The sequence below is a fragment of the Squalius cephalus genome (assembly GCF_949319135.1).
Source record: "Squalius cephalus genome assembly, chromosome: 12".
Classification (NCBI taxonomy): domain Eukaryota; kingdom Metazoa; phylum Chordata; class Actinopteri; order Cypriniformes; family Leuciscidae; genus Squalius; species Squalius cephalus.
The window spans coordinates 28,408,850-28,435,587 of record NC_137133.1 but is presented as its reverse complement, the minus strand read 5'-3'; the positions used below and the strand labels follow the sequence as shown (position 1 = coordinate 28,435,587).

At 36.8% G+C, this 26,738-nt stretch overlaps 2 protein-coding genes across 3 annotated transcripts in view; one reads left to right on the top strand and one right to left on the bottom strand.

Moving 5' to 3' along the window:
- The window catches only part of ncoa1 (nuclear receptor coactivator 1), a 60,673-nt gene extending 45,490 nt beyond the window's left edge, over positions 1–15,183 (bottom strand). For both annotated transcript variants that reach the window (XM_079888167.1, XM_079888169.1), the window contains exons 1-3: positions 14,673–15,183; positions 3,210–3,382; positions 2,952–3,124 (exon numbers count right to left, since the gene is read on the bottom strand). The gene's annotated coding sequence lies outside the window, so the exon portion shown is untranslated. The remainder of the gene's footprint in view (positions 1–2,951; positions 3,125–3,209; positions 3,383–14,672) is intronic.
- Positions 15,184–17,024: 1,841 nt separating this feature from the next.
- Positions 17,025–24,011, top strand: rpl7l1 (ribosomal protein L7-like 1). The gene is made up of 6 exons (XM_079888521.1): positions 17,025–17,117; positions 19,348–19,456; positions 19,546–19,709; positions 19,993–20,130; positions 22,753–22,862; positions 23,172–24,011. The coding sequence occupies exons 1-6, from the start codon at positions 17,104–17,106 to the stop codon at positions 23,378–23,380; spliced, it is 744 nt and encodes a 247-aa protein (XP_079744647.1). The 5' UTR covers positions 17,025–17,103; the 3' UTR covers positions 23,381–24,011.
- The last annotated feature ends 2,727 nt before the right edge of the window (positions 24,012–26,738 follow it).

Sequence of the window (26,738 nt, the reverse complement as noted above, 5' to 3'; positions counted from 1 at the left end):
CGGGTTTCTCTATAGAGCTCCCCCTACATCTTCGGAATAGATATTTGACAACACTATCATCAAAACTCGTTGGCGACTCTCCCACCTCCCATCTTTTCCTGCTGGTCATGTGCATTTGTTTTCAAAGAACCCGGCGAATGCACGGGCCATGTCCACTGAGGTATGTATGATACACAGAAGGCTAGCATATAAATGTTTAGATATGTATGTGTGCAGTGCCGTAAAGCAATTCGTTACATCGCGAGACCTGATATCACGCGATACTTCCTGACGCTGAGGTGGCCGGCCGACCACGTCTCAACCCGAAAAAAGTCATATAACTATTCCAATGACTCCGAAGCTGTTCGGTTAAGGTAAAAAAGTTACTTAGTTCACCTTTAAACTGTAATTTAAAACAGCAACAGATTAAGTGGAGGCACAATCAGGTTACATTACCATGACAACTGTAAAGTCTGTTGATCAACCACAACACATCTAGTATTAGCAGATGCAAAAAAAAAAAAAAAAGGACAGTGGGGCCTGACATTTTTTTATACCTGCACCAACTGTCCCTAATTCATGTTTGAAACGCCTCAAAGCAGTTGTGCCGTGCTGAACCTTAAATTGTTTGAACAGAAACAACTGTCTTATGGACTTCATTGATTACCTTTGCAGAGATGACATTAGTTGACAGTTGTGACTTCAACATTCAGAGGACTATTTTAACTACTGTTTTAGAAGCTGTTTCTACCTTTAAATGTATTTATTTAATAGAAGCCTTTAACCAAATGAGAATAAAACAAATGGCAGCGAAACTATTGTGTGCCCCGATACAAGTTACTAGGCACACAACAGCTTGAAAACAATCAAACAAACAAATGATTTCACTACAAAACAATGCATGAACAAATGGTCTGAATCACTAAAATTAATACCCAATATTATGTTACAAGTATTTGATTTTTGCCTTGGTACACATGAGGCTGCATGTGATATAATGTGACATAAACAACAGTGATGTAACTTTTAGTCATGCCACCACTAGCTGGAGAAAATAGCTTGTTACTGGAAGAAGTGCTAGACTATTTTGAAAACAGCTGAGCTACTGTCACGCTACTAAGAACGCAGTCCAGTACCATCACAACTTCTAGTGAGTTACTCCACAACACCTGATGAAACATAAAAGGCTGGACCCACAGTCTCAGCCAGGGTCCGAAATTAACTTTTTTGCTCACCTGCCACGGGGACTGGTAGATGAAAAAATCCACCAGCCAGGCATATTTTTTACCGGCCAAAATAATAAACAGCATTCTTTTTTTGTCACATATACATTCATTTAAGTAGGCTACATTTAATTGAGATAATAAGGTAGGCCTATTATGTTGAATACAAACATACAAAATTGTCCAGAGCAATATTTGAAATGTATAATAAAAAAAAAAATCGATATATATATATTGATCAAAATGAGAGAAATATATGAAATATTACTATCATTGGGGTGAAATAAAATTGTTTTTGTCAGTTGTGTTACCTGACTCATGTGGAGGGGAAGGCAGAACGTACTGGTTACTTGCGTAACCTCGGTTCCCTGAGAGATAAAGGAACGAGTAGGCTATTGCGTTGCAAACGCTATGAGAAAACTAATTTTCTTGAGAAAAGAACGTCCATGGTGTGTAAAGCAGAAGCAGCCTGGCCAGCGGCGGAGTATGCACGATCCGCGAGTGCTGAAGACGTTCTGCACGGCTTTGATGAGCAGGACACAAATGGGCGGCGACCGCTTCTTCCAGTGGCGGGAGCTTCACATATCCTTTTTCCTCAGCGCCGTCAACAGATAGAGCGTTAACTGTACGTTCACACCGCCGCCGACTTGAGCTACAAAGAAGCTCTGGCCGCCCTGTCAAGGACGCTTATCAAAAAGTACGGGGAAGCTTGACGTTTGTCGCTCTGAATAGTGAGTGCGCGCGCGCGGCCAGGGCTCTCTCCATAGACGGCTCTCTCTCTCTGCTAGTTTCTTAAAGGGATACTCCACCGTTTTTTCATATTAAACTATGTTATTCCCTTAACTAAGACGAGTTGATACATACCTCTCTCGTCTCAGTGCGTGCACTAAATCGCTCTGTCTTGCGGCGAAACTTTGTTAGCACTTAGCTTAGCCCAGTTCATTCAATATGGGCCAAGCAGAGAAGCTACCAAACACCTCCACGTTTTCCCTATTTAAATACAGTTACTCGCATAGTGTAACTCGACCTAGGACGGTGACACAAAACAAAACGTTGCGCTTTTCTAAACGTGTAAAATGGATAACTATATTGTATGGCGGAATACCATAGCAAGTGCTTGGAAGCACTTCGACTTCGGCGCAGTAATATCTTCACTAGAGGGAGCGGGGGCCGGTGAGAGGATTTTTCACGAGTGAAGATATTACTGCGCCGAAGTCGAAGTGCTTCCAAGCACAATATAGTTATCCATTTTACGCGCTTAGAAAAGCGCAACGTTTTGTTTTGTGTCACCGTCCTAGGTCGAGTTACACTACGCGAGTAACTGTATTTAAATAGGGAAAACGTGGAGGTGTTTGGTAGCTTCTCTGCTTGGCCCATATTGAATGAACTGGGCTAAGCTAAGTGCTAACAAAGTTTCGCCGCAAGACAGAGCGATTTAGTGCACGCACTGAGACGAGAGAGGTATGTATCAACTCGTCTTAGTTAAGGGAATAACATAGTTTAATATGAAAAAACGGTGGAGTATCCCTTTAAGAGGCAGAAGAGCGCGTGCGTGCTGAAAATTGTATATTTTGGTATGAACATTCACCCGCCAGTGTGGCGGATAGCCTTTTGAAATTTACTCGCCAAACGGAAAATCTACGCGCATTTGGCGCTTGGCGGGTGTTAATTTTGGACCCTGGTCTCAGCTGTTGCCAGTTCAGGTTATTTCAATACAGCTTTGAGCTTCAGCATGATCTGCTGACTTACTTGATCTAGGGCTCCAGAGTGATGCTCATTGAGGGGAACACTATGGCTGTGGTCCACTGGGTTTATGAGGTGGGAGAGATCTCAAAGAGAGGGGGCTATGGCGCCACACCCTCTCTGTCATGCAGAACCATCCCACCGGGGGGAGGCAGCAGAGAATGGACACCCAATGTAACCTGTGGTAGAAGCAAAGTATTGTGTTAGATAATACTTGGGGTCACTGAGAGTCTGTGTCTGTAAAGCCCAATGTGGATGACTTACCTGATCTAGGGCTCCAGTGGGATGTACATTGAGGGGAACACTATGGCTGTGGTCCACTGGGTTTATGGGATGGGGACTGGAGGACAGAGAGGGGGGTTACAGAACCATACCCTCCCTGTCATGCAGAACCATCCCACTAAGGGAGGCAGGAGGAAATTGGTGCTCAATGCAACCTGTGGATGAATCACAGAGAGAAAACTAACTGTGGTTGAGGGAGCAAAATCCATTAAAAAAAAATTAACAACACATTTGCAAATCGCCATCATTGCGAACGCCTCTTAAGGCACACATTATCTAACAGTGATGAAGTCTAACACCGTCTCAAGCTTTGCCATGAAGTTTCACAAGAGGTTACAAAATGATCTTATCTATTTTCATACCAGCTTCGGGCAAGCAGCTGATCGGCGCTGAGCTGTGATCAAATCTAATGATTTGTATACAGCGAGAAGATGAAAGAGAACATTTCCTGCTGCATTAATTAACAAACCTTTTACTTCACCTCAACTGATGTGTGACCTAGGGCAGAGATCACAGATGGTTTGACAAGTGCGTGTACACGTTCTAGATTATAGCAGCTAGGACACCATTAAGCTTTTGACTTCAGATGGGCCTTTGTTCTTGTTCCAGACCAGTATTCTCGACCAACGATATTGATTCTCATGGGGCCCTTAAGGTATTTGAAGTGCAGTAGGCTATCAATTTAAGCACCAGTCGGATCATATATTTTCATATTTGAAAGAACAAGGCTTACAACAGATTTAAAACAAATATGTAAGGCTACATTTATTAATCCTGAATGCTTTGTTCATTACTTTGAAACACAAGATAGATATGTACTACAAAACTGTAATATTAAGCTACACAAGCCAAAAATAAGAATAAAATGCATTCGGTATTTAACACACAAAAAAAAAAACTGCATGGAGTTAAATCTGCTTATATAGACAAGTTTTCCACAACGTAATGGTACAGTAAATGAGAAAACTGAAACAAGGCAGAAAAAAAGCTTTTAGGATGCTTGTGAACTATTGATTAGCCCACATTAGGATGAATAAAACCTATTTAAAAATAAATCTATTGCATTATTCTAAACCACTCACTAGACCTACTTTATATTGATCACATGGTCTTTATGAGAAAGATGGGCAGCACAAGACATCCTCAAAACTTTCTATTACCTGATATGGTCTTCTTGCCCCAGAACTACAAGCCTAAATCTATGGGCTGCATTTAGCTATTATAGGGAAGCTAAGCATTATTTCCAATAGAGTACCTACAAAATGAAGATCTTGAAAGTCAATGCTGAGAGTTATAACTTGAAAAGTATCAATTACGCATTTATCCCATGGCTACATACAAAATTATCAAGATGGGCGCAGATTTCTGTACTATGTGAGACTGCAGAGTGATATTAGAGTTGTGTAACTAGCACAGCTATACAGGAAATTGTTTGTCTGGGATAATAATAGTCAGTTATAAAATTATATAAAATTTATAAAGATTTAGTAGTCATTAGACTCATCATTATACAACAATATTTGACCTCAGAATGCCATTATCAATCAATTTGAAGTTTTTCAGAAAGCCATGTGATAAGTGATCAGGCAGGAAAAGAAAATATCTCAGCTTTAAAATGTCAGCATGATTAAAGAATACAAAATGCAACTGTATATGGTTGTTGTCTCTTCCCTTAATGTTTCTCTTATGAAAATATCAAGACAGAACCAGTGATGTCAGCATTGTCTTGTTTATTTTCAAAACACCAAAATCTTACGCTATCCTATAAAACAGAATCATGAGAAACTCAAGACAATCAAAACAAGTAATCAGTGCACTGCCAGTGCATGCAAGTGTACATTTTGATTTGGAAACGATATTAAACCACATTGGTTATAACACATGCAAGTAGCTATGATAAGCAAATGCAGACTACCACCACAAATAATGCAGTTTGGTAATGTTAATGTTAATGTAATTTGGTCTTCTTTTGCTAATCACAGAATAATTGAATCAAACATGTACACTACCATTCAAACTTTTTTTTTTTTACATTAATATTTTAATTAAGCAAGGATTTGTAAATGTATCAAAAGTGGCAGTAAAGACTACATTGTTACAAAAAAAAAAAATGCTTTCAAATAATCCCTGTTCTTTTCATAAAAAAATATTAAGCATCAACCATTTTCAACATTGATCAATTTTAAGAAATGTGTCAGCATCAAATCAGCATGTTATGCCTGCTCCAGACTGTGTGATTTCAGCAATCCTAAGATCACTACAAATCACACTGTACAACATGGATCTAATAAACTTGGGTATGACATAGACTGTACGATGATAATACCCACTGAATCGTAAGCTATGACACAAGTTAGTATAGAAGAACAAAACGTCATCAGCATGCGCTAGTGGTAAACAAATAGAGCAAGATGAATCACACTTTGGCAATTGTGGTTTTTATGTGCGCTGAAAAAAAGAGGAGTGAGTGAAAGAGGAGAATATGGCTGGGGAAAATAGGCCAACTTGGCATGCCAATTTTGCAAATGGAACTTGAAGAAAGTAGTTAAGTTGAGGCACCATGTCGCATTGATCAATATGCCATTTCATGTTGTATTTTTATTGGCTAGTCAGTGGACATAGTTCGTAGCAGCAAACACACTGTGAGATGATCATGCTACAATAATGACACTGTCAGAAAATTATCGCAGGCTGTCTTTGGTCGCAACACTGTGACAACAGTCGTCTTTGAACCTCTCTCGCTGTACAACGTAGGACCACCGTTTAGGAGCCATGACCACAGAAATAAGCTAATCTTTCGTCAAAATAGTACAATGTGTACCAGGGCCAGGCATAAGAATGATGACACTGAAGACTGAATTCAGCCATCACAAGAATAAATTATATTTTAAAATATTTTAAAATTGGCAACAGTTATTTTAAATTATTATTATTATTTCATAATATAGCTGTTTTCCTGTAATTCAATTAAATAAATGCAGATAGTGAGCGTAAAAGATTTATTTTATGAATACATTTTCTTCTTTTATGAAGAAATTGTAAAATAAATCTTACAATTATGTTGACCTACACTCACCTAAAGGATTATTAGGAACACCATACTAATACTGTGTTTGACCCCCTTTCGCCTTCAGAACTGCCTTAATTCTACGTGGCATTGATTCAACAAGGTGCTGAAAGCATTCTTTAGAAATGTTGGCCCATATTGATAGGATAGCATCTTGCAGTTGATGGAGATTTGTGGGATGCACATCCAGAGCACGAAGCTCCCGTTCCACCACATCCCAAAGATGCTCTATTGGGTTGAGATCTGGCGATTGTGGGGGCCATTTTAGTACAGTGAACTCATTGTCATGTTCAAGAAACCAATTTGAAATGATTCGAGCTTTGTGACATGGTGCATTATCCTGCTGGAAGTAGCCATCAGAGGATGGGTACATGGTGGTCACAAAGGGATGGACATGGTCAGAAACAATGCTCAGGTAGGCCGTGGCATTTAAACGATGCCCAATTGGCACTAAGGGGCCTAAAGTGTGCCAAGAAAACATCCCCCACACCATTACACCACCAGTGTAACAAGGCATGATGGATCCATGTTCTCATTCTGTTTACGCCAAATTCTGACTCTACCATCTGAATGTCTCAACAGAAATCGAGACTCATCAGACCAGGCAACATTTTTCCAGTCTTCAACTGTCCAATTTTGGTGAGCTCGTGCAAATTGTAGCCTCTTTTTCCTATTTGTAGTGGAGATGAGTGGTACCCCGTGGGGTCTTCTGCTGTTGTAGCCTATCCGCCTCAAGGTTGTGCATGTTGTGGCTTCACAAATGCTTTGCTGCATACCTCGGTTGTAACGAGTGGTTATTTCAGTCAAAGTTGCTCTTCTATCAGCTTGAATCAGTCGGCCCATTCTCCTCTGACCTCTAGCATCAACAAGGCATTTTCGCCTTCAGGAAAATGTCGCATACTGGATGTTTTTCCCTTTTCACACCATTCTTTGTAAACCCTAGAAATGGTTGTGCGTGAAAATCCCAGTAACTGAGCAGATTGTGAAATACTCAGACTGGCCCGTCTGGCACCAACAACCATGCCACGCTCAAAATTGCTTAAATCACCTTTCTTTCCCATTCTGACATTCAGTTTGGAGTTCAGGAGATTGTCTTGACCAGGACCACACCCCTAAATGCATTAAAGCAAATGCCATGTGATTGGTTGATTAGATAATTGCATTAATGAGAAATTGAACAGGTGTTCCTAATAATCCTTTAGGTGAGTGTATGCTGCTACTCATAAAGCATTTCAAAGACACATGACAGTGATGAAGAAATGAATAAGTAAAGATAAGAGGGAAAATATAGCTAAGTAGAAGCAAATGCTAAAGTTGGAAAGATCCTAAAAATCTGGTAGAAAAGGGTTTACTATAGCCTAAATGCATATGTTAAGAATGAAGGAGTGATACAGAACAAGTAGCCTATGTAAATATAGTGTGTAAATGAGGACACACAAATTCCAACAAAGCTTCCATTGCTTTGTATAATATTATACCATAGTTTGTCTCTTGACACAGCAGAAGAGGAGGTTTTTAAATATTCCAGTAAAGCACCCAAAAAACTCCAATGTGAATATATAGGGACTTTTGTGGAGCTAATTTTCAAATGATCAACTATTTAATAGTTAATAAAAGGTTAAATGTAATGAATTTAACATAACTAAATTTGACTGGAACACAGAGACATATGAGAAGGAAAATTTCAGGCCTAAACTACATCTCTGGAAAAGCAGGACGCTGCACACCTTGTTTAGAGCATCTCTAAGAAATACATTGTGCTGCACATGAATGAGGATGATTTGAAAAGAAATTAAAAAAAGGATAAAGGGAAAGGGTGTGTGTTGTCATTCTCAAAAGCAAGGCATTAAAGCTTTGTTTGGAAAAGAAAAAAAGTCAGATGTTCGCTGACTACTAATGCGTCCACAGTTTGTCTAGTAATTACTAACATCTCCAAACAATGATAGATCTACCTAACATCTGTAGATGAGAACTCTGAACACCATTTCCATTCACTTAACATCTGTGTATAGACTGAAACCACTTTCAGGAAACATTCAAATTCAAAACACTTCAAGAAGCATAATGACAATAACCTCCGGAGAAACAATGAATTAGGGCATAGAAGCAGATTTCTCTAAATGTTTCCATGTGTAAACTCTGTTGATAGAGGAAAAGAGACATTGATCTGGACTACGTGCAAAAACAAAATCATTAGTAGTTATAAGAATCTGAAAATAGTCTACTTCCTCATTTCTCATTGCTATAAGAGCAAGAACCTCTGAATTTACAAACTGAAAAAATAAACAGTGATAAAATCTTTTAATTTGCTTAATATGGTCACAAACTGTGAGTACTGGTGAAGTGTGACATTCATAAAAAAGACCATTGCCTGTTGGAGACGATGCTATTCTCTATACACAAATTGACCACAACAAATGCAAGTTCTTTCTGACTGTAAGTTTGATATCTTTTCTAGACAAATCTATGTACATCTATAATACAGGAATTGTTACAAGGAAACAAGTTACTGTTGGAAATTTACTGAAAAAAGTTAGCCTATTTATGCTTATGCTTCACAGGTAGCAAAGTATTTTACAAATAAAATGATGGAAAGGGTAAAATGCTAAATATTTAGAAGAAGGTCTTGACTTTCAACCACTTTCCAGAGTCCTAAAACAGCTGCTCAATGTTGACAAGTTCCCACAGCAGTCAGTCCACCTAGATTTTGCAATCTCAATACATATTCAACCAATCCCTGCATTATTTGCAAAGGCTTGCAACTTTTGTCTTATACTACCATCACATGGCTTCCAGAGAGTTTTTGTTAGTGATTCGTTTACACATTCAACCCTAAAGAAACAAGCTTTCCTGTAGCTCAAACAGTAGAGCGTTGGCGCTGGAAAAACAAGAACTGATAAGAATGTAGCCTAAATGTGTACCTTGAAATGCAATGTAAGTCGCTTTGGATAAAAGCCAAATGCATAAATGTAAACTAGCATAACCTGACTACATTAATAATCATGTAGCACTACTGCATCCATATGATTAGGAGTGTTGAAGAGTGTGACAATAAAAACCCTATGAGGATTGTTGAGTTACAGTGCAAAAAATTATTTATTTCCTTAGTTTTTGTCTTTTTTCCCCCAGTACAAATATCTAAAATTGAATCAAGATATTTACTTGAGGGAAAAAAAAAATGACTTAAGATAATAAATTTTCTGAAAATTTACCCAAATTAATTTTGTTTATGCTTAAAACAAGTAGTACCAAGATTGTTTTTTTTTTATTTCTTGTTTTAAGCAAGACCTTGCATAGTTTTGATACATTTTAAGATTTAATATCCAGTTATTTTGCTTTTTAAGTAAATATATCTGGTTTGAACTAAGGAATACCATTAGCAAAATTGTCATTTTGTATGGGAGATCAAGTATTAAATGTGGTGAATGAAGTGAAATACTTGGGTCATATTATTAGGAGTGATTTAAATGATGATGATTGATGATGATGATGTGCAGCATCAGTGTATGCACAAGCAAATATGCTGGCTCGCAGATTTCATATCATGTGCACAGATGAAGATAAAATGTTAGAGAATATATAGTGATCCACTGTATACAGCGCATTTGTAGTGCAAGTACAGTAAAGCTAAAATGAAAAGGCTTCAGGGGGCATTTAATGATGCACTAATAATTCTGCTAAAAACTCCCACAGTGAATATTCAATAAGTGCCAGCCAAATGTATCAAATAATGTCCACACCTTAAATGCTATGTATAATTCTATGTCGTTTACTAGCCTAATTAAAAAAAAAAAGTAATAATGTTCTTAAACTATCCTACATTTGTGACAAGTGACAAGGTATTCTTTTTGTTTCTTGAAACATTGGAACAAAAGGTTGTATGTTTTGCAATTAATGTCTAATGTTTTTATGTGATTGTATGTTTTTTTATATGGACCTTTGAGTCTGAAATAAAGTAAAAAATATATCTTGATTTAAGAATGTTTTGTACTGGAAAACAAGAAAACAATTTCTGAGTAAAAATGTTTTATTTTTGTCTGCAATATGCATTAGTGAAATTCATCTTTGGAGTAATTGGACTAGTTGAGCAAAAAGATGTTTCATTATGAATCACAACAACCCTATGACCGATAAAAAAACATCCTTGATTCTAAAGTAATAAGATGAAAGTTATAATTTAAGAGAAAACAAGAAAGTTTGCTCATAGTTAATAATATCAAGGGGAATTGCCTTACAATTATTTTATTACAAAGGACATTATAATGCAATGATTTTTATGTTATAAATACTGCATATAATCATGTCAAACTTTTTGAGATTAAGTTAAGTTGGAGAAAAACTGCATAAATGTTTTATTTTAAAAAGTGACAGCTGAGTGAGAGAGTGAAAAAGGGGTGTACAAATTTGCAAGGTTAATAACAGCAGAGAGTGTGGCACATGTTCTCCGTGGAGAAACTGATGTTTCACTCACACTGAGCTTGTTACAACATCCTGTACTTCTGAACTTTAGGGGCGAGACTGTCCCTCCCACCTCTGCTATCTGTAAATACAACTCCTGAGGCAAGGGAAGAAGTTAGCAGATGCTGCACTTGCGCAAACTGTTGCCCCTCGACCAAACTTCCATGCAAAGGGGAAGCGGAGTTTGTCCGTCCCGTGCGATTACGGTCCGCCGAGTTGTTGTTAAGCATGATAACAAGCACTGGGTCTCCGTCTCCATCTCCTCTCGCCGTTCACGTTTCACAGTGTGGGCGTCTGATAGCTGGCTTGAGCAGGCTTGCTTTCCTGTCCCTCACTCGTTCATTTGCTAGTTCACTCTGGCGAGCTCTCCCTACCCCCACACATTCTCACAGGCTGCTGCACAAGCTTTTTTTCGAGAGAGAGATGTAGGTCAGCTCTCTGACATCTGGGGAGGCACAGCTGAGCGCCCCTCTCCACGCTGCGGCAGAGAGACGCTCGCACCAACACCCAGGGAAGGAAATGACGCACGATATCGTCGTCTTTTGGTCACGCTGTAATCTGGATTTGACTACTGATTAGTTGAGAAAATGAAAACAAAAACATTAGGGAGCTTTATAAGACAATAAAGCAACTTATCATCAACAGTTGCATTGTATTAGTTACATCAATTACCTGCCTTGAGATTTTAGATAAAACATTTATTTTATTTTGGATTTTTGGTTCGATTAAAACGACCCCTGGTGAAATTGCTCCGTTTGTGTGGTTCATTTTGAATAAGTGTGAACGCTTTCCATTCGAACCCTGGTGCGCACCAAAACAAGCGGACCGAGTCTGCTGAAAAGATGGGTCTCATCCGAGCGCATTTAGCCCAGCACACAGCATTGTTCTGGATGTTCGGTAAGTTCCGTCGTTAAGTACACATAACAAAAGCCGACCAATCAGGTTGTGAACATATAGGCTACCTGTACCTTTAGGTTTCGGTGTAAACGCTAAGCAGACCAGGAATACTTGTTTTTTTGTTTTTTTTTGTTTTTTTTGTCCGGTCCGGTCAAAACAAACCAAGCAAACACAACTACAAGTTTAAACACACCCGAAGTGAAAAACACAAAGAAAAACTGAAAGCCAGGGCAATGCATTCAACTCCTTATAAATATTTACATGGCTACCAAACTATTTGCATGGCTCCTTAAAATCAAAGACCATTCATATCCTCCACTGTAGAATGTGAGTCGACCGCACTGAAATAAAGTTATAAGGCAGCTACGAACTCCTGTTTAGTCAAACTAAAGCAAACAGAGTGTAATTTGAAAACAAGTTCACATCTTATATCCCTCCCCTGGCAGGTTCATGTAAAGGACATGCTTAAATGAATATGTGCTGGAATGTAGAGGGGTGACAGTGAACTGTGAATTCTGACCATGCACAAGCTTTACATATTTAAAGCCTTCAAAAAGTATTAAAGCATTTTCCAATGGCAAAAAAAAAGAAGCACTAGAGCAAGGAAAATCATTTATGGCAGAATAAAAGCATATTTGATGCACTTGATCAATCAAGGATGATAAAATAATGACAACCAATTATTATAATTATTTAAAAAAAATATTAAACTTCATAACTATATTACTATTTTTGTTACTATTATTATTACTATTAATATTGTTATAAACTCTTCTTACTTTCATTAAACTCAAATATTTAAAAGATCTATAGTTAGTAGTACTAAAGTCTTGCCCTATATTGCATCTAAATCAATGCACTTAAAAAAAAGCACTAAAGCAAGCAGAATAATAATATATGGCAGGATAAAAGCAGATTTTATGCACCTGATCAGACAATAATAACATCAAAAATTGATAGGTAAAATAATTGCAACAATTATTATTATTTTGACTATTATTTTACTGTCAATAATAACAATTATCATTGTTATAATAATTATAGACAAAAACAACTATTAATAATAGTAATAATAATAATAACAAAAGCTGAATGTTGTCAGAAAATCTTATATTACTCTTATTACTCACAAATTATTGAAACAGCTAACTAGAGTATCTCCATTCACCACACAAAAAACAATGCAATTAAAAAAGCCCTGAAGCACATAAAATGAAATATGACAAGATAAAAAAAATATTCTATGCACCTGATCAGAAAAGAACAACATCAATAATAAGTATAATTGTTATAAAAACAATAAAAATTGTATAAATAATAAAAACAATAATAATTATACAATTGTTATTTTATTGACAAAAATAAAAACAACACTTATTGTATATATATATATATATATATATATATATAAAATATACTTATATATCTATATATATACTTATATATATATATAGGGCCCTATAAAATCCGTTTTATTTTTTCCCAAATTCCGTTTTATTTTTTCCCAAATTCCGTTTTTTTCCGTTTTAATTTTTGCTAATTCCGTTTTTTCCCGTTTTAATTTTTGGGAATTCAGTTTTCTTTTTTTACCATTTACTGTTATTTTAGTCGTAAAAAGAGTGTTTTTAATGTTAATGATTAAAATCTACACAAATAAAATAGGAATGACCCTAAATTTATTGAGGTAACAAACAAAATTCTCATTTTAAGAGGTGTTAAATGTGGTTTGGTTTGTTTACATTAGTGAATGTATTAGGCTAACTAACATGAACCACGAGCAATACATTTGTTACTGTATTTATTAATCTTTGTTAATCTTAGTTAACCCTAACCCTGTATTTTTTATTATGTTACTTCACACAGTGCATTAAGCTAACTAATGTTAACAAATACAACTTTTCATTTAAATAATGCAGGCTACTAAATGGTGAAATTAACATTAATAATATATATATATATTAGGGCTGTCAAACGATTAATCGCATCCAAAATAAAAGTTTGTTTTTACATAATATATGTGTGTGTACGGTGTATAATTATTTTCTATATATAAATACACACACATGCATGTATATATTTAAGAAATATTTGCATGTATATACTGTGTATATTTATATTATATATAATTTATATTATATATAAATATTTTATATAAATAACACATTTTTCTTAAATATATATATGCATGTGTGTGTATTTATATATAGAAAATAATTATACTCCATACACACACATATATTATGTAAACAAACTTTTATTTTGGATGCGATTAATCTTTTGACAGCCCTAATACACACACACACACACATATATATATATATATAGGCCTATATATATACACACACATATATATATTAACAATTATATATATATATATATATATATATATATATATATAAAATTTTAGCTGAATATATATATATATATATACATATATATATATATATATATATATATATATATATAAATAATAATAATTATTATTATTATTATTATTAATTATTATATATAACAATATATAATTGTCATAACTAAAAACAAAAAAATATTCGTATATTATTATATATATAAATAAGCTGAATATTATCAAAAAATCCTATTCCTCTTATTAAACTCATCAAACTATTTAAAGATCTAACTACAGTCTCAACTAGGCTAAATCAAAGCACTTCAGTTTCAAACGCTGTCAAACCTGAGGTGTCAGAATCCCTTGACATGACATTAGCTTGCTCTTCAAGCACTGAGAAAAATGAGAAACGCATCTAATTCAAAGCCTTTGATCGCTGATCTATATTTCAATGCATGAAAGGCAGAAATGATCATTTGCATTTCTGATCACTCAAAGCTGTCCGTGTAAACGCCACATCTTTCCCACCTGTCTGGTCAACTAGAGTAGACCATATCTCTGTGCACTTTGTTTATTATGGCTGTTCAGAGCAAGTAACCTCTAGCTGGTTCAGTCCTGCCACACGATCTCTTCGCTCAACATCAACAAATACACAACATGAATGCATTCCAGTTACCTCTTCAGTCCGTTCTCTTACAGATGCTCGTTGAACTTTGAGAAGGCTGGAGGATGATGTTTTCTGGCAGATACTGCCAGATGGAGCGATTAGTTATGCATTCAGTCAAATGCAAATATTTCTACAAGCCCAGCTTCTACAACCGAGGTTGCATTTGAGAGGAAAGTCGAGAAAAGCGGAGCTCATCTTACTCTGACAGAATAATTCCGTTAATGTGGTGCTGTGGTGTCCGTTAAACCTTCCAGTTGAAGGCTAGCTAAGCTAACGAGGTTAGCGGGCTAATTTCAGGAGCTATTTTAAATCCAGGACGCAGTTTTTTCCTCGTTGAATTCTGGATGTTTGTTGTTGCAAATGCACTTGGTTGACGATAAGCTACTTCTTTATTCCGTCGCGAAGCTGCAGTGCTGCTGTCATCCAAGTCAAGTGGTCATTTGTATGTTTAATTCTCGCGTTCATCTCTCCCCACCGCCATTTTCATCCTCGAGCTACACAAACAAACAGGAGGATCGCTCACGTCACGCAGAAGGTACGCGACTGCGCTGATCTCTATGGCATAGTTGGAGGCGGTTGCATAACGATGCATGCCTTGGAGATCTGATTGGCTAGGCAGGTTTGTGTGTGATTGAGGAATTGCTGGGTTGCGTAACTTGCGTACGTAGTGCATGAACGTACAATGACGGTCACGGGAGGCCAATCATGCTCCAAGTTTTCGTTGAATTTACCGTGAACTTCACGTGACTGTTGTGCTTTTCCTCATGTTTCCTTTTCCGATGTATAAAAACTATATCTGAAACTAATATGATTATGTTTGATAACGCTGGGTTTATAGGGTGGCAGGTAGTGTTTTATTTTGTCTTCCCACGTGGAAAATTTGAGTGGCACAGGGGGGAAAAGGGAGTTAAAGTCACCATGAAATCAAAATTGACACTTTTTTTTTATTTTATAAAATACTGCAGTATTTATTAAGATTTATCCTTGCACATTTTTTATTCATGTAGCTACCCTTGCAGTCTTTATTCAAAATAACGTTCCCTCCCACTTAAAGGGATAGTTTACCCAAAAATGAAAGTGTTGTCATCATTCACTCACTCTCATGTTGTTCCAAACCTGTATGAGTTTCCTTCTTATGTTAAACACAAACAAAGATATTTTAAAGAATGTCAGTAACAGTTGATGGCACCCATTGACTTCCATAGGATTTTTTCCCTACTATGGAAGTCAATTGCTACCATCAACTGTTTGATTACCAACATTCTTTAAAATAACTTCTTTTGTGTTCAATAGAAGAAAGAAACTCATACAGGTTTAGAACAATTTGTGGGTGAATAAATTATGACAACATTTTCATTTTTGGGTGAACTATCCCTTTAAATAAAACTTATCTTGTCTGGTGATGTTTACTGGCGTGAGGGCGGGACAACCTGTCACTCACATGAGATCACAGCAATAACAATCCAACCATCCAATCAATTCCTGATGGACAAATTCAAGTCATTTTTTCTTGTTCAAGAAACCTTTTCGCTCTGATATATTTCACAATAGGAAGAAAAAACTCCCGCAACATCTGTTTCATGCCGACTTTAAGGATGAAACAAGTAACAAGTATAGGTCATTTACATGACCAATTACAGTTTCACTGCATGTCCCATTTTATATTTCTCACTCAACACCTGTTGAAAGCATCAGTCATGCTATGCATGATTTTTGTTTTTAGCAATGATTTTATTCCACATAAATCCCCGAAATAGCCAATTATTTAACAAATCTATACTGACTGTGTAGGCTATAATTAATTTAACTGACTAAAGAATGCAGAGAAGATCATTAGATAAATAGATTTTCTTAGCTAATTTTGCCCACAAGACGCTGAGGACATTAAAATAGCCACAAATAGATGCTGAAAGGTAAGAATGTAATATTTTAGTTAAATAAATGTTTGATTAACAGACTGCAGAAGGTATGTGGAAGCATTTGGACAGAGATTATTGCTGCTGAATTTATTATGATTATTATTATTAATAAATAAGTGACATAAAACAGGCACCAAGTCACCAAGCAAAGATTAAAAATAATAATAATTAATATTATAAAAATATTTCATAGCTTTTTTTCTCAAATGATGTACCTTTTACATTTTTCACAGCTTTTTAAGTGACTTAATTAAAAGAGTGGTGAAGAAAATAAATAGATAGCCTCATTTTTTTTTTTATGTGACGTTGGAACATAATGTTTTTGTTAAAATTCACAGCATGTGTGCAAATTTTAATATGATATCGGTGGAGTAATCACATGGTGGTGAACGTGAGTGTGCGAAACGGATCCTAGTGAGTGAAATGTGTAATAGTTACTCCAAAGGGAAAGGCGGCAGTATTACACAGAATACTGGCGAAATCAAAACGTCATCTGTGTGCGACGGGTCACAGCAAACGCGATGGCAGAACCTGGGTACGTATTTAATATGACAGAAAAAAATCTTAAACAATCTGTGATGAATTTCTAAAATATCGTTTCATATTTTTGCTTTTTAGTATCCATATAATGTCACCACTTTTGTGGTACAATTATTTTTTTCGGGTAACACAATATAAACCGAAGAATATGGGATTAAGTAGAACATGTTTTCACATGGAGCATCTGAGCTGATAGCAGCTTATCAGCTGGTCACTCTTAATAATTAGCAGTTTGAATAATAATTTAACTTTGTAAATGTCTTTCATCTATTTATTCTTGTTCTATAAATTCAAGACACCAACTTATTCAGTACATGGTACTACATAGACTTCACTACTCTAAAACAAAGTTTAGTAAATTCTATTCTTCTGTTTCTCCTATATGCGATGAGTGTAAAGCTCAGGGCTTAAAGTATTCCGGCACCGTGCCGGATCTCCGGCGTGCGGCCGTGAGGAAGAAAAAAAAAAAAAAAATTGTAACTTGCATGCGGTTTAATATTTTCGAGTCAATTGATTTCACCTACCAAAGGAACGCAGCTCTTACTAACGTTACAAGCCTATCAGAAGCGGAGCAGGGCGGGGCCTGGCAACACAGTGTGATTGAGATTTATGTTGTCGGTGAAAGGAGCGCTAGTTCATGAAACTTGGGGATGATGTCCTACCCACGGGCGTAATTTCCTATGGGGACACTTTCCAAAATCCCGTTGTCCCCCCCCACCCCCACTCAAATTCGTTTGTTATGTTTAACCGCACGCCGTCATTGCCACGGAGGAGCAGGACCGAGCCTGTGTAAAAGCTCACTGAATGTTCTAATGAGCAAGCAGCGGTTGCGGCACAGACAGCGATGAAACGCCAGAAACAACAGGTGACTTTAATGTCATCATGGATGAAAAGAAAGAAAGGAGATGTGAGTTGGTTGATTCAGTAAATTAGCTCAGGTCAGGATAATCATATTTTCTGTCTACACCTGTTGATAACTGAGCTAACGCTAACTTAACTGCTGCTTGGTAACTTCAGACTTATTTAATTTTAATATTTAATTAAATATTCTGTGTAGCTTACAAAAAACCAAAAACATTCTGTGTAGGCCTACCATGAAAACGAGTCCACTTTAAACCGCAGCATTTTCTGTCAGCAATGTATGACAACGTAAACGCATGCGATTAATTTTTGTCCAGCTTTAACGTGTTTAAATATTTATTGCAGCGTCCGTTCTTTCTGTCATCCTTTGGGTTATATGATCATGCTCTCCTTCACGCAAATGTTTTAAACTATCAATGCGCGAGAAGATAAAAGAGAACGCGCTGTCAGTGAATGTCCTCCTGAAACACACACTGACACACACACACACACACGCATAGAAAGACGCGCGCCAGGATCGCAGTCGACAGCGCGCCATCGAGTTCTCTTTCGCGCTTGAACGATAACACACACATTTATGCCAAAATGTCAGTTTTGTCGAGTATCTTCACAAGAACAGTCAAATGAGTTAAATACAATCTTAAATGGAAGTAAAGAGTAGAGAATGAGATCCTGTCAGCAGCGGCGGGTATTAAAGTGACAGCAATTCTCTCTGTTAGTAAAGTTAACCAAAGAACAATGGGAACAGAAAAAATTACTAACTGCTCAACGCTTAAGGATTAATCTATTTTTCATTTATAATTTATGCAGTGCGAACTGTTTTATAAACGTATTCAATTTCTATATAATTCACATCGGTTAGACAGGAAAGGTACAGGTAAATATGACATTTAGGGTTTAAGTGAGGATTGTTTTAAGTTCACTTAAATTAAAAGTTGTTATATTTTTTTTAAGCCTAATAAATGTTTCAAATTTTGGAAAAATAAATTTTCATCGAGACATAAGTAGCTATATCAGTGATACTGGTCTTCATTCATAAAAATATGCCATTAACATCCTTGAAAATAAATGGTGCATGGTGCCAATGAAGCCGCCCCCCCCCCCCCCCCCCCCCAAGAAAATTTCAGGCTCAGGATTTTTTTTCACTTTAACCCCTGAAAGCTTGAGGTTGGCTTTGTGTACGTCTTCCTTTTCTATATAGTACTTTTGTTTCATTTTACACATTGCACCGATTTTTGTTTTATGAAGGGTCTTTTTGTCTGTTATTTTTTGTCTTTGATGTTTGAAAACCTCAATAAAAATAATATAGAATAATTTAACTTTTGTGTACTTAAAATTATTTATTCATATTTTGTCTTGTACAGAGCTGAGAAAGTAATCAAGCTTGTTCCTGAGAATCTTCTCAAGAAACGGAAAGCTTACCAGGCTATCAAAGCCACTCAAGCCAAACTTGCTTTACAGCAGAAGAGAAAAGTGAGAATTCCTCCCTTGTAACCAGTTTTTGTTTATAGTTCAATAATGGTTTGGTTCAGAACGAAACTGAAATTGTCAAATTTTCACAGGACAAAAAAGGAATTCCCTTGAAATTTAAACGCTTAGAGGAGTTTTTGATAAACAGCAAGAGGAAGCATCGAGATGACACACGACTCGCCAGACTCAAACAAAGACCTCCGCCGGCCATGCCGCCAGCGAAGAACGGTCTGGTGTTCGCTGCCCGCATCAGAGAGTAATTTCTACTTATGCATCGTTCACACTGATATTAAAAGTATAGTTCACCCAAAAATAAAAATTGAAATCAGTGACTCATTCTCATGCCATTTCAAACCTGACCAAGAAAAAAAAAAACACTACAAGAAATATATTTTGTGTTCTACAGAAGATAGAAACACATACAGGTTTGAAGCATCATGAGAGTGAGTAATTGATGACAGAATTTTTGTTTTGGGGTCAATTATGTACTGTTCTACATCTGCTTGGTGGTTTAAGTTTCCCCATATGATTGCTTGTAGGATCAAAGGTGTGAGCCCCAAAGTGATGAAGGTCGTTCAGATGCTGAGGCTGAGAAAGATCTTCAGTGGCACCTTTGTGAAAGTCAACACGACTTCTATAAAAATGCTTAAGACTGTGGAACCTTATGTTGCCTGGGGGTGAGTATTATAATGTTCCTTTTTTGCACATAACGACTAAAGGCTGGAAAGCCCTACATGACTTAAAGTCGGCATGAAACAGAAGTTATGGCGGTGTTTTATGAGTAGCATTAAACAGTCTGTGTAAATAAACATTTATGCTATTTCAGATGCAGCTTTTGTTCCACCTTTTCAGTGTAAAGATGGCTTTTGTTGATGATAAAATTTTATTGGTAACAGTCTAGTATTCTGATTGGTTTAATAAGTATTTGGTTAAAGGGATACCTCACCTTTTTTTCATATTAAACTATGTTATTCCCTTAACTAAGAGCGATTGAGTGCACGCACTGAGACGAGAGAGATATGTATCAACTCGTCTTAGTTAAGGGAATAACATAGTTTAATATGAAAAAATGAAGTATCCCTTTAAATGTAAGTACTTGACATATAAGACAACACAGGTAATCATAAAAATTGCACTTATGAAGGTAAAAAATGCCCAGGGGAATCAATTGCAAGGTCTCCGGCACTTCCACCTTGTAAAGTTGATTTCAGTGTTACTGGACACTTTTATTTACTTATTTAAAGCTACACTGTGTGATAATTTCCCCCATCTAGCGGTGAAATTGTATATGACTACCCAGTGAATATTAGTTTCTGTTCCTTTCAATTTCGAGGGTGTTTTAACTCCTACGGTGGCCGTATTATTCCAAGATTAACATGGCTTCCAGTTCGACTTTGTCCAATTGCGCCTTTAAAACTATTCATCACCTGAGATACGTCGAGGCACAGATTTATGTTACAAGGTAAACAATACTTTTTCACCATTGACGCGAGGAAAAGTAACGCAAGTTATACTAGAGGTCGTTCTGGCGTTATGCACAACCGTGCTATGGTTAGACAAGCAACTATAAAACTTCGAATTTACACAAATAGGCTGGATTACCTGCCGAGAAGAAAGCAGGCAACTTCGGCATCTGTTTTAAAATCTTTGCTCCTCTTGAGCTCTTTCCATCTGGGAAAAGTTACTCCAATATTGACTTTGGTCTTGCTGATTTGCCTGTCGCGTTGACGTTTTAATTCTCTCTTTCGCTTCCTTGGCGACTCTGCTACATGTCCTCGAAAATAGGCGTGATTATTCCATCAGCGATCTTTCAAATCTGCCGGCAGTCGCGAGTAATCTCCCCCTCGCATTCGTCTCTGTGTCACTGAGTGTAAAGCGCGAAAGGCGAAGCTTGAATTTACAGGTATGTCCCACTTTGGCTAATGTAGTTTCAAGATGGAGGGGCAACATGGCGACCGGCATTCGAACCCCTCACCCGTATGTACTTTCAATGGCAGAATATAAACTTACGAGAATACTTTATTACTTGAAAGAAGTAAATATACATTAATGAGCACATATATTTTTGAAAGAACTAAGTGTTTTTTGCTAAGAATCAACTAAAATTACACAGTGTACCTTTAACATTGTTTCCTCCCATTGATGTATGTTAATCTGTTGCTACAGAGTTGAGTTCTGAGGGTCAGACACATTATTTTATATAACCGTCTTACTGGTGTGTCAGTGTTATTTAAATAAACGTTTATTTTGTATCAAAACCACATAGCTTGTTGTTAATTGGTTAAGATATGCTCTGATTTGAAATTTGAACGTGGATTTAAATTTTTATTCACATGCATACACCGACATTTCATGCAACGTTAGGTCATGAATATTTGCCTCATAAGTCATGGAAATTCATTGGTAGAAACGTGTAGGATATCCCAGCCCCAGTCAAATTGGACAACTACAGGGACTTGTCTCAAGATCACTCATTTAACAGTTCATCTATTGCCGAATTTATGAAAAAAAGATCATCCAAGAATAGAAAATTATGGAAAAAATTCAAATCACGAATGTCAAAATCACAATGTGTAGTTTGTGCAAAAAAAAAAAAAAAACGATGTTCACTAACCCTGCGATGTTTTTCAATTACATTAGGATTTATTTTTGTTATGCATTGTCTCATCATTTCGATAACATTTCAGCGAGTGAACAGCATATTTATACTCGCGTGATGGGTACTACGTCATCATCTGACAGACAGAATTTTGAAGCCGATTAGACCGCCATTTTCTCCCTCTTCTATGAAAGCGAGTGTGTGTGTTATGTTGATGTTTTTACTTCTAATATTCCAACCAATAGTCAGCCTTAGTTTTGGACGGATGTGATAAACGTGCATGAGAGGTAAACTATGTATGATTATTGGGTAATTATAAAAAATGTTGGAGATGGTCGAAATGCTTTTTGCGTAGTTCATTATACTAGGTTTATTTTGTGGCTTAAATTACGTTACTTAGAGACTGACATGTTTGGCTTGTCAAAAATGTTACATTCCGTTGTTGCAAATCCATTGACTTTATTTATTTATTTACCAGGAAAGGAGTGGTTTTGATGCAGTCACGGAGTTGTTGTTATTGTCTCTTATAACAGATTTTTTTTTAATTTAAACTGATGAAAATGCAAATAATGGTAAATGGTGAAAAATTACTTTTTATTACTGTTGTTCCATTATTACCCCTTAAATACATTATTTAAACAGGTGTATTTCTTTAATTGATTTTTACTGGTTTGATTTATTGTTGCGATCTCTTTAACAGGTATCCCAACTTGAAATCAGTCCGTGAGCTCATATTAAAAAGAGGTCAGACAAAGATTGCCAAGAGAAAGATTCCTCTGACCGACAATGCACTTATAGAGAAGCATCTCGGTAAGTAATTGATGTGGTATATACATCTCATTCAGTGGCATGCTGAGCATTTTAGGCTGCATAACATAAAACCTTGAGGAGCAGCTTAAACAAGGAAAAGGAAATGTGTAATTACCATTTGCAAAGAATTTTATTTTATTTTTTTAAGATGGGGCAAACTATATTGGACTTGACTGCACAATCCCTTTTACTCGCTTGTAAATTTAGTCTCTACTTAAGTTTGAAAGACACAGTGGCAAAATAAATTCTTATATATTCTGTAAATAAAAATGAATAGTCTGAACATGTTTCTTTTCTTTGTTTCTCAAGGACAATATGGGATCATTTGTTTGGAGGACCTTATACATGAGATCTATTCTGCTGGAAAGAACTTCAGGGTGGCAAACAACTTCCTGTTGCCATTCCATTTGTCAGTACCAAGACATGCTGCTAGAGACAAAGTTGGACTACTGAAAGATGTTGGAGACCCTGGACCCAGAGCTGAGGATATAAATAAAGTCATCAGGAAACTCAACTGAGCTAATGGACTCTCATGGACTGTTGTTTTGTTCCTTCCTCCAGATTGCACCATCAAAAAGGAGAGAACAGAATTGAGAAACCTGTTTCTCAATTCTGTAAAAACTGAACGTGCAGTTTAAATGGACGTTTCCTTTGAATAACTCTGTGTTCAATACTGACCTCTGAATAGTTGAAATAACATGGGAAAGCATGCATGTACAGTATTTCAATACAGTATTTCAGTTTCTATGTAAACAATCTATATTTCTAATTGTAAAATTTATTGTGCATTATGTTTTATTAAACAATGCAAAGTTTCACCCTGTTACAATCTTTTTTTTTTCCATAAGTTTTTCTGAGGATGTTACATTCAGAAGTGAGTCTACCTATGCTGCATTCCATTTTTAGGCTTCAGACTCCACAGTGAGAGCTGATGAGGGTCAAAGGGTGAATGGCTCAACAATAACTTTCAAACTACAGTAATTCACACTTTTTAAAACTTTTTTGTTGTCGCGCTTTTTGTTTGAAATGAAACTACAACATGGCTGTCATGATTGTTGTCCCCTAACATCACATTAGTAACAACAATTAACATTTTATATAAATTGAAAAATAAAATAATTTTAATAAATACATTTCTTTGACATTTACAAAAAGATGAGACTTTTTTTTTTCATGTATTTGTTTGTACACAAATACTTACCAGTTTTTCAAAATCTTGCTTTTAACATATTTCCAAGACAAGTAACCACATAAATGTTGTGAAAAAAGTGTGTGTATATATATATATATATATATATATATATATATATATATATACACACACACACATACACACTCCTCACAATAAGTTAGGGATATTATTTACATGAGTGCTATTCCTATTTGGTCTGAATTTTAATGAAATAAGTAAAAGTACCTTTTGATATTACTAATAATGAATGAGAAGAAACACTGTTTTCATTAGTGTAATATTTATTACCCCAAAAATGTTGACAATAACAAGGGTAGCCCCAAATAACAAAAATTGACAATGTCAGTAGCGGGTGTTTCCACCATTTGCCGCAATGACAGCTTGACAGCAACGTCTCATGCTCCTCACTAGCCTCATGATGTTGTCCTGAGGCAATGCGTTCCACTCTTCCACAAGTGCTGCACGCAGTTCTGCCAGGTCACGTGGGGGTGGGGTACGAACATCCAGTCTCTGCTTCAGCTGGTCCCAAACGTGCTCTATGGGGTTCAGGTCAGGGGACATTGCTGGCCATACGTGCAGTGACTGAGCCATCTACAATAACCAAATCAGTTTTGCGCTGACTGGTGATGCCTGCCCAGACTGTTACACCTCCTCCACCAAAGCTAATCCTGGGGACCATGTTGACCTCGGCGTATCGCTCACCTCGCCTTCTCCAGCAATGCTGACGACCATCATTTCTGTGCAAGGTGACCCGACACTCGTCAGTGTTGCTGGAGAAGGCGAGGTGAGCGATACGCTGAGATCAACATGGTCCCCAGGGTTAGCTTTGGTGGAGGAGGTGTAACAGTCTGGGGCATCACCAGTCAGCGCAAAACTGATTTGGTTATTGTAGATAGCTCAGTCACTGCACGTTCTTACCTCAGAGACATCATAGAACCCATCATCATCCCCCAATTCCGCCAGCACACCCCCAACTTTCTGTTCATGGATGATAATGCTCCACCACGTCATGCCAGAATTGTCACAGCTCGACTTCAGGAAGCTGGAGTGCCTCATATGGTATGGCCAGCAATGTCCCCTGACCTGAACCCCATAGAGCACGTTTGGGACCAGCTGAAGCAGAGACTGGATGTTCGTACCCCACCCCCACGTGACCTGGCAGAACTGCGTGCAGCACTTGTGGAAGAGTGGAACGCATTGCCTCAGGACAACATCATGAGGCTAGTGAGGAGCATGAGACGTTGCTGTCAAGCTGTCATTGCGGCAAATGGTGGAAACACCCGCTACTGACATTGTCAATTTTTGTTTTTTGGGGCTACCCTTGTTATTGTCTACATTTTTGGGGTAATAAATATTACACTAATGAAAATGGTGTTTCTTCTCATTCATTATTAGTAATATCAAAGGATACTTTTACTTATTTCATTAAAATTCAGACCAAATAGGAATAGCACTCATGTAAATAACAATATCCCTAACTTATTGTGAGTAGTAATATATATATATACACACACACATCTTCAACTGCACTTTTAACACAAATAGCTAATCAGTCAATCACATGGCAGCAACTCAATGTATTAAGGCATATAGACATGGTCAAGATGATCTGCTGAAGTTCAAACTGAGCATCAGAATGGGGAAGGGTTGGATTCCATTCATTCAGATGGAAGGGTTAGAATTTGGCGCAAACAACATGAAAGCATGCATCTATCTTGCCTCGTATCAATTGTTCAGGCTGCTGGTGGTGGTGTAATGGTGTGGGGAATCTTTTCTTGGCACAATTAGAACCAATTATAGAAAACTGTTGATTTCAATCAGTTTGGGTTTGCCAGTGGGGGACTAGTTCACCACAGATGTCCGGTTAGAGACATGAAGAAGGAAGCAGCAGAAAGTTTTCTTTGTAGCTTTATTTTTCTCCACAACATTTCCATATGCTTCAATAAAGGTTTAGCACATAAGTGCAGATGAGAACATTCGTGAGGCCATGAGTATGGGTGTGGTCTAAAGCTTACATTACATTACATCATAAATCAATATAACATAAAAACAATTCAATAACAAAATAAATACATACAATGAGATGTAGCAGAAATGCTTCCAAGAAACATAAGCAACATCATGTGAACACAAATTAATCCCTTCTTCTATGTGAAGCATCCCCAAACAAGAAGCAGACAGAACAGCACCAAACAAACAAATACATTTCATCAAACAGTCAACATGAGTTGAAATACATAAACCAACTTACTTGTATTCTATACGCACACGCACACATCAATGGCAAGAAAGCATAGAGTCTGTTTGCTACACTCACCCCATGCAGAGCTATTTACTACAAATGCTAATCAATGCCACCTGCTGGAGATGGGCGGAGCCTACCTAGTGTCTTCACGTTGCTGCTTTGACAGCGTGCTCTGAGTTGATTGCCAGAGCAAGTCTCACACTCAATACAACATTTACAATGGGCCTTTTTAACACCAATTGATCATCGTTTAAATGCCGCAGCCTACCTGTGTTGTTAGTATTGTTGCCAGGGTTTGAAATGAACTTTTTCACCCACCAGCTAATTTGGCTACTAAATTTTTAAGTTACCGCGGCCAACAAAAAAGAAGAAATTAACCAGATTTACTACATCACAGCTATAGCCTATATATAATTTGGATTTCATAGAATCATTTCTT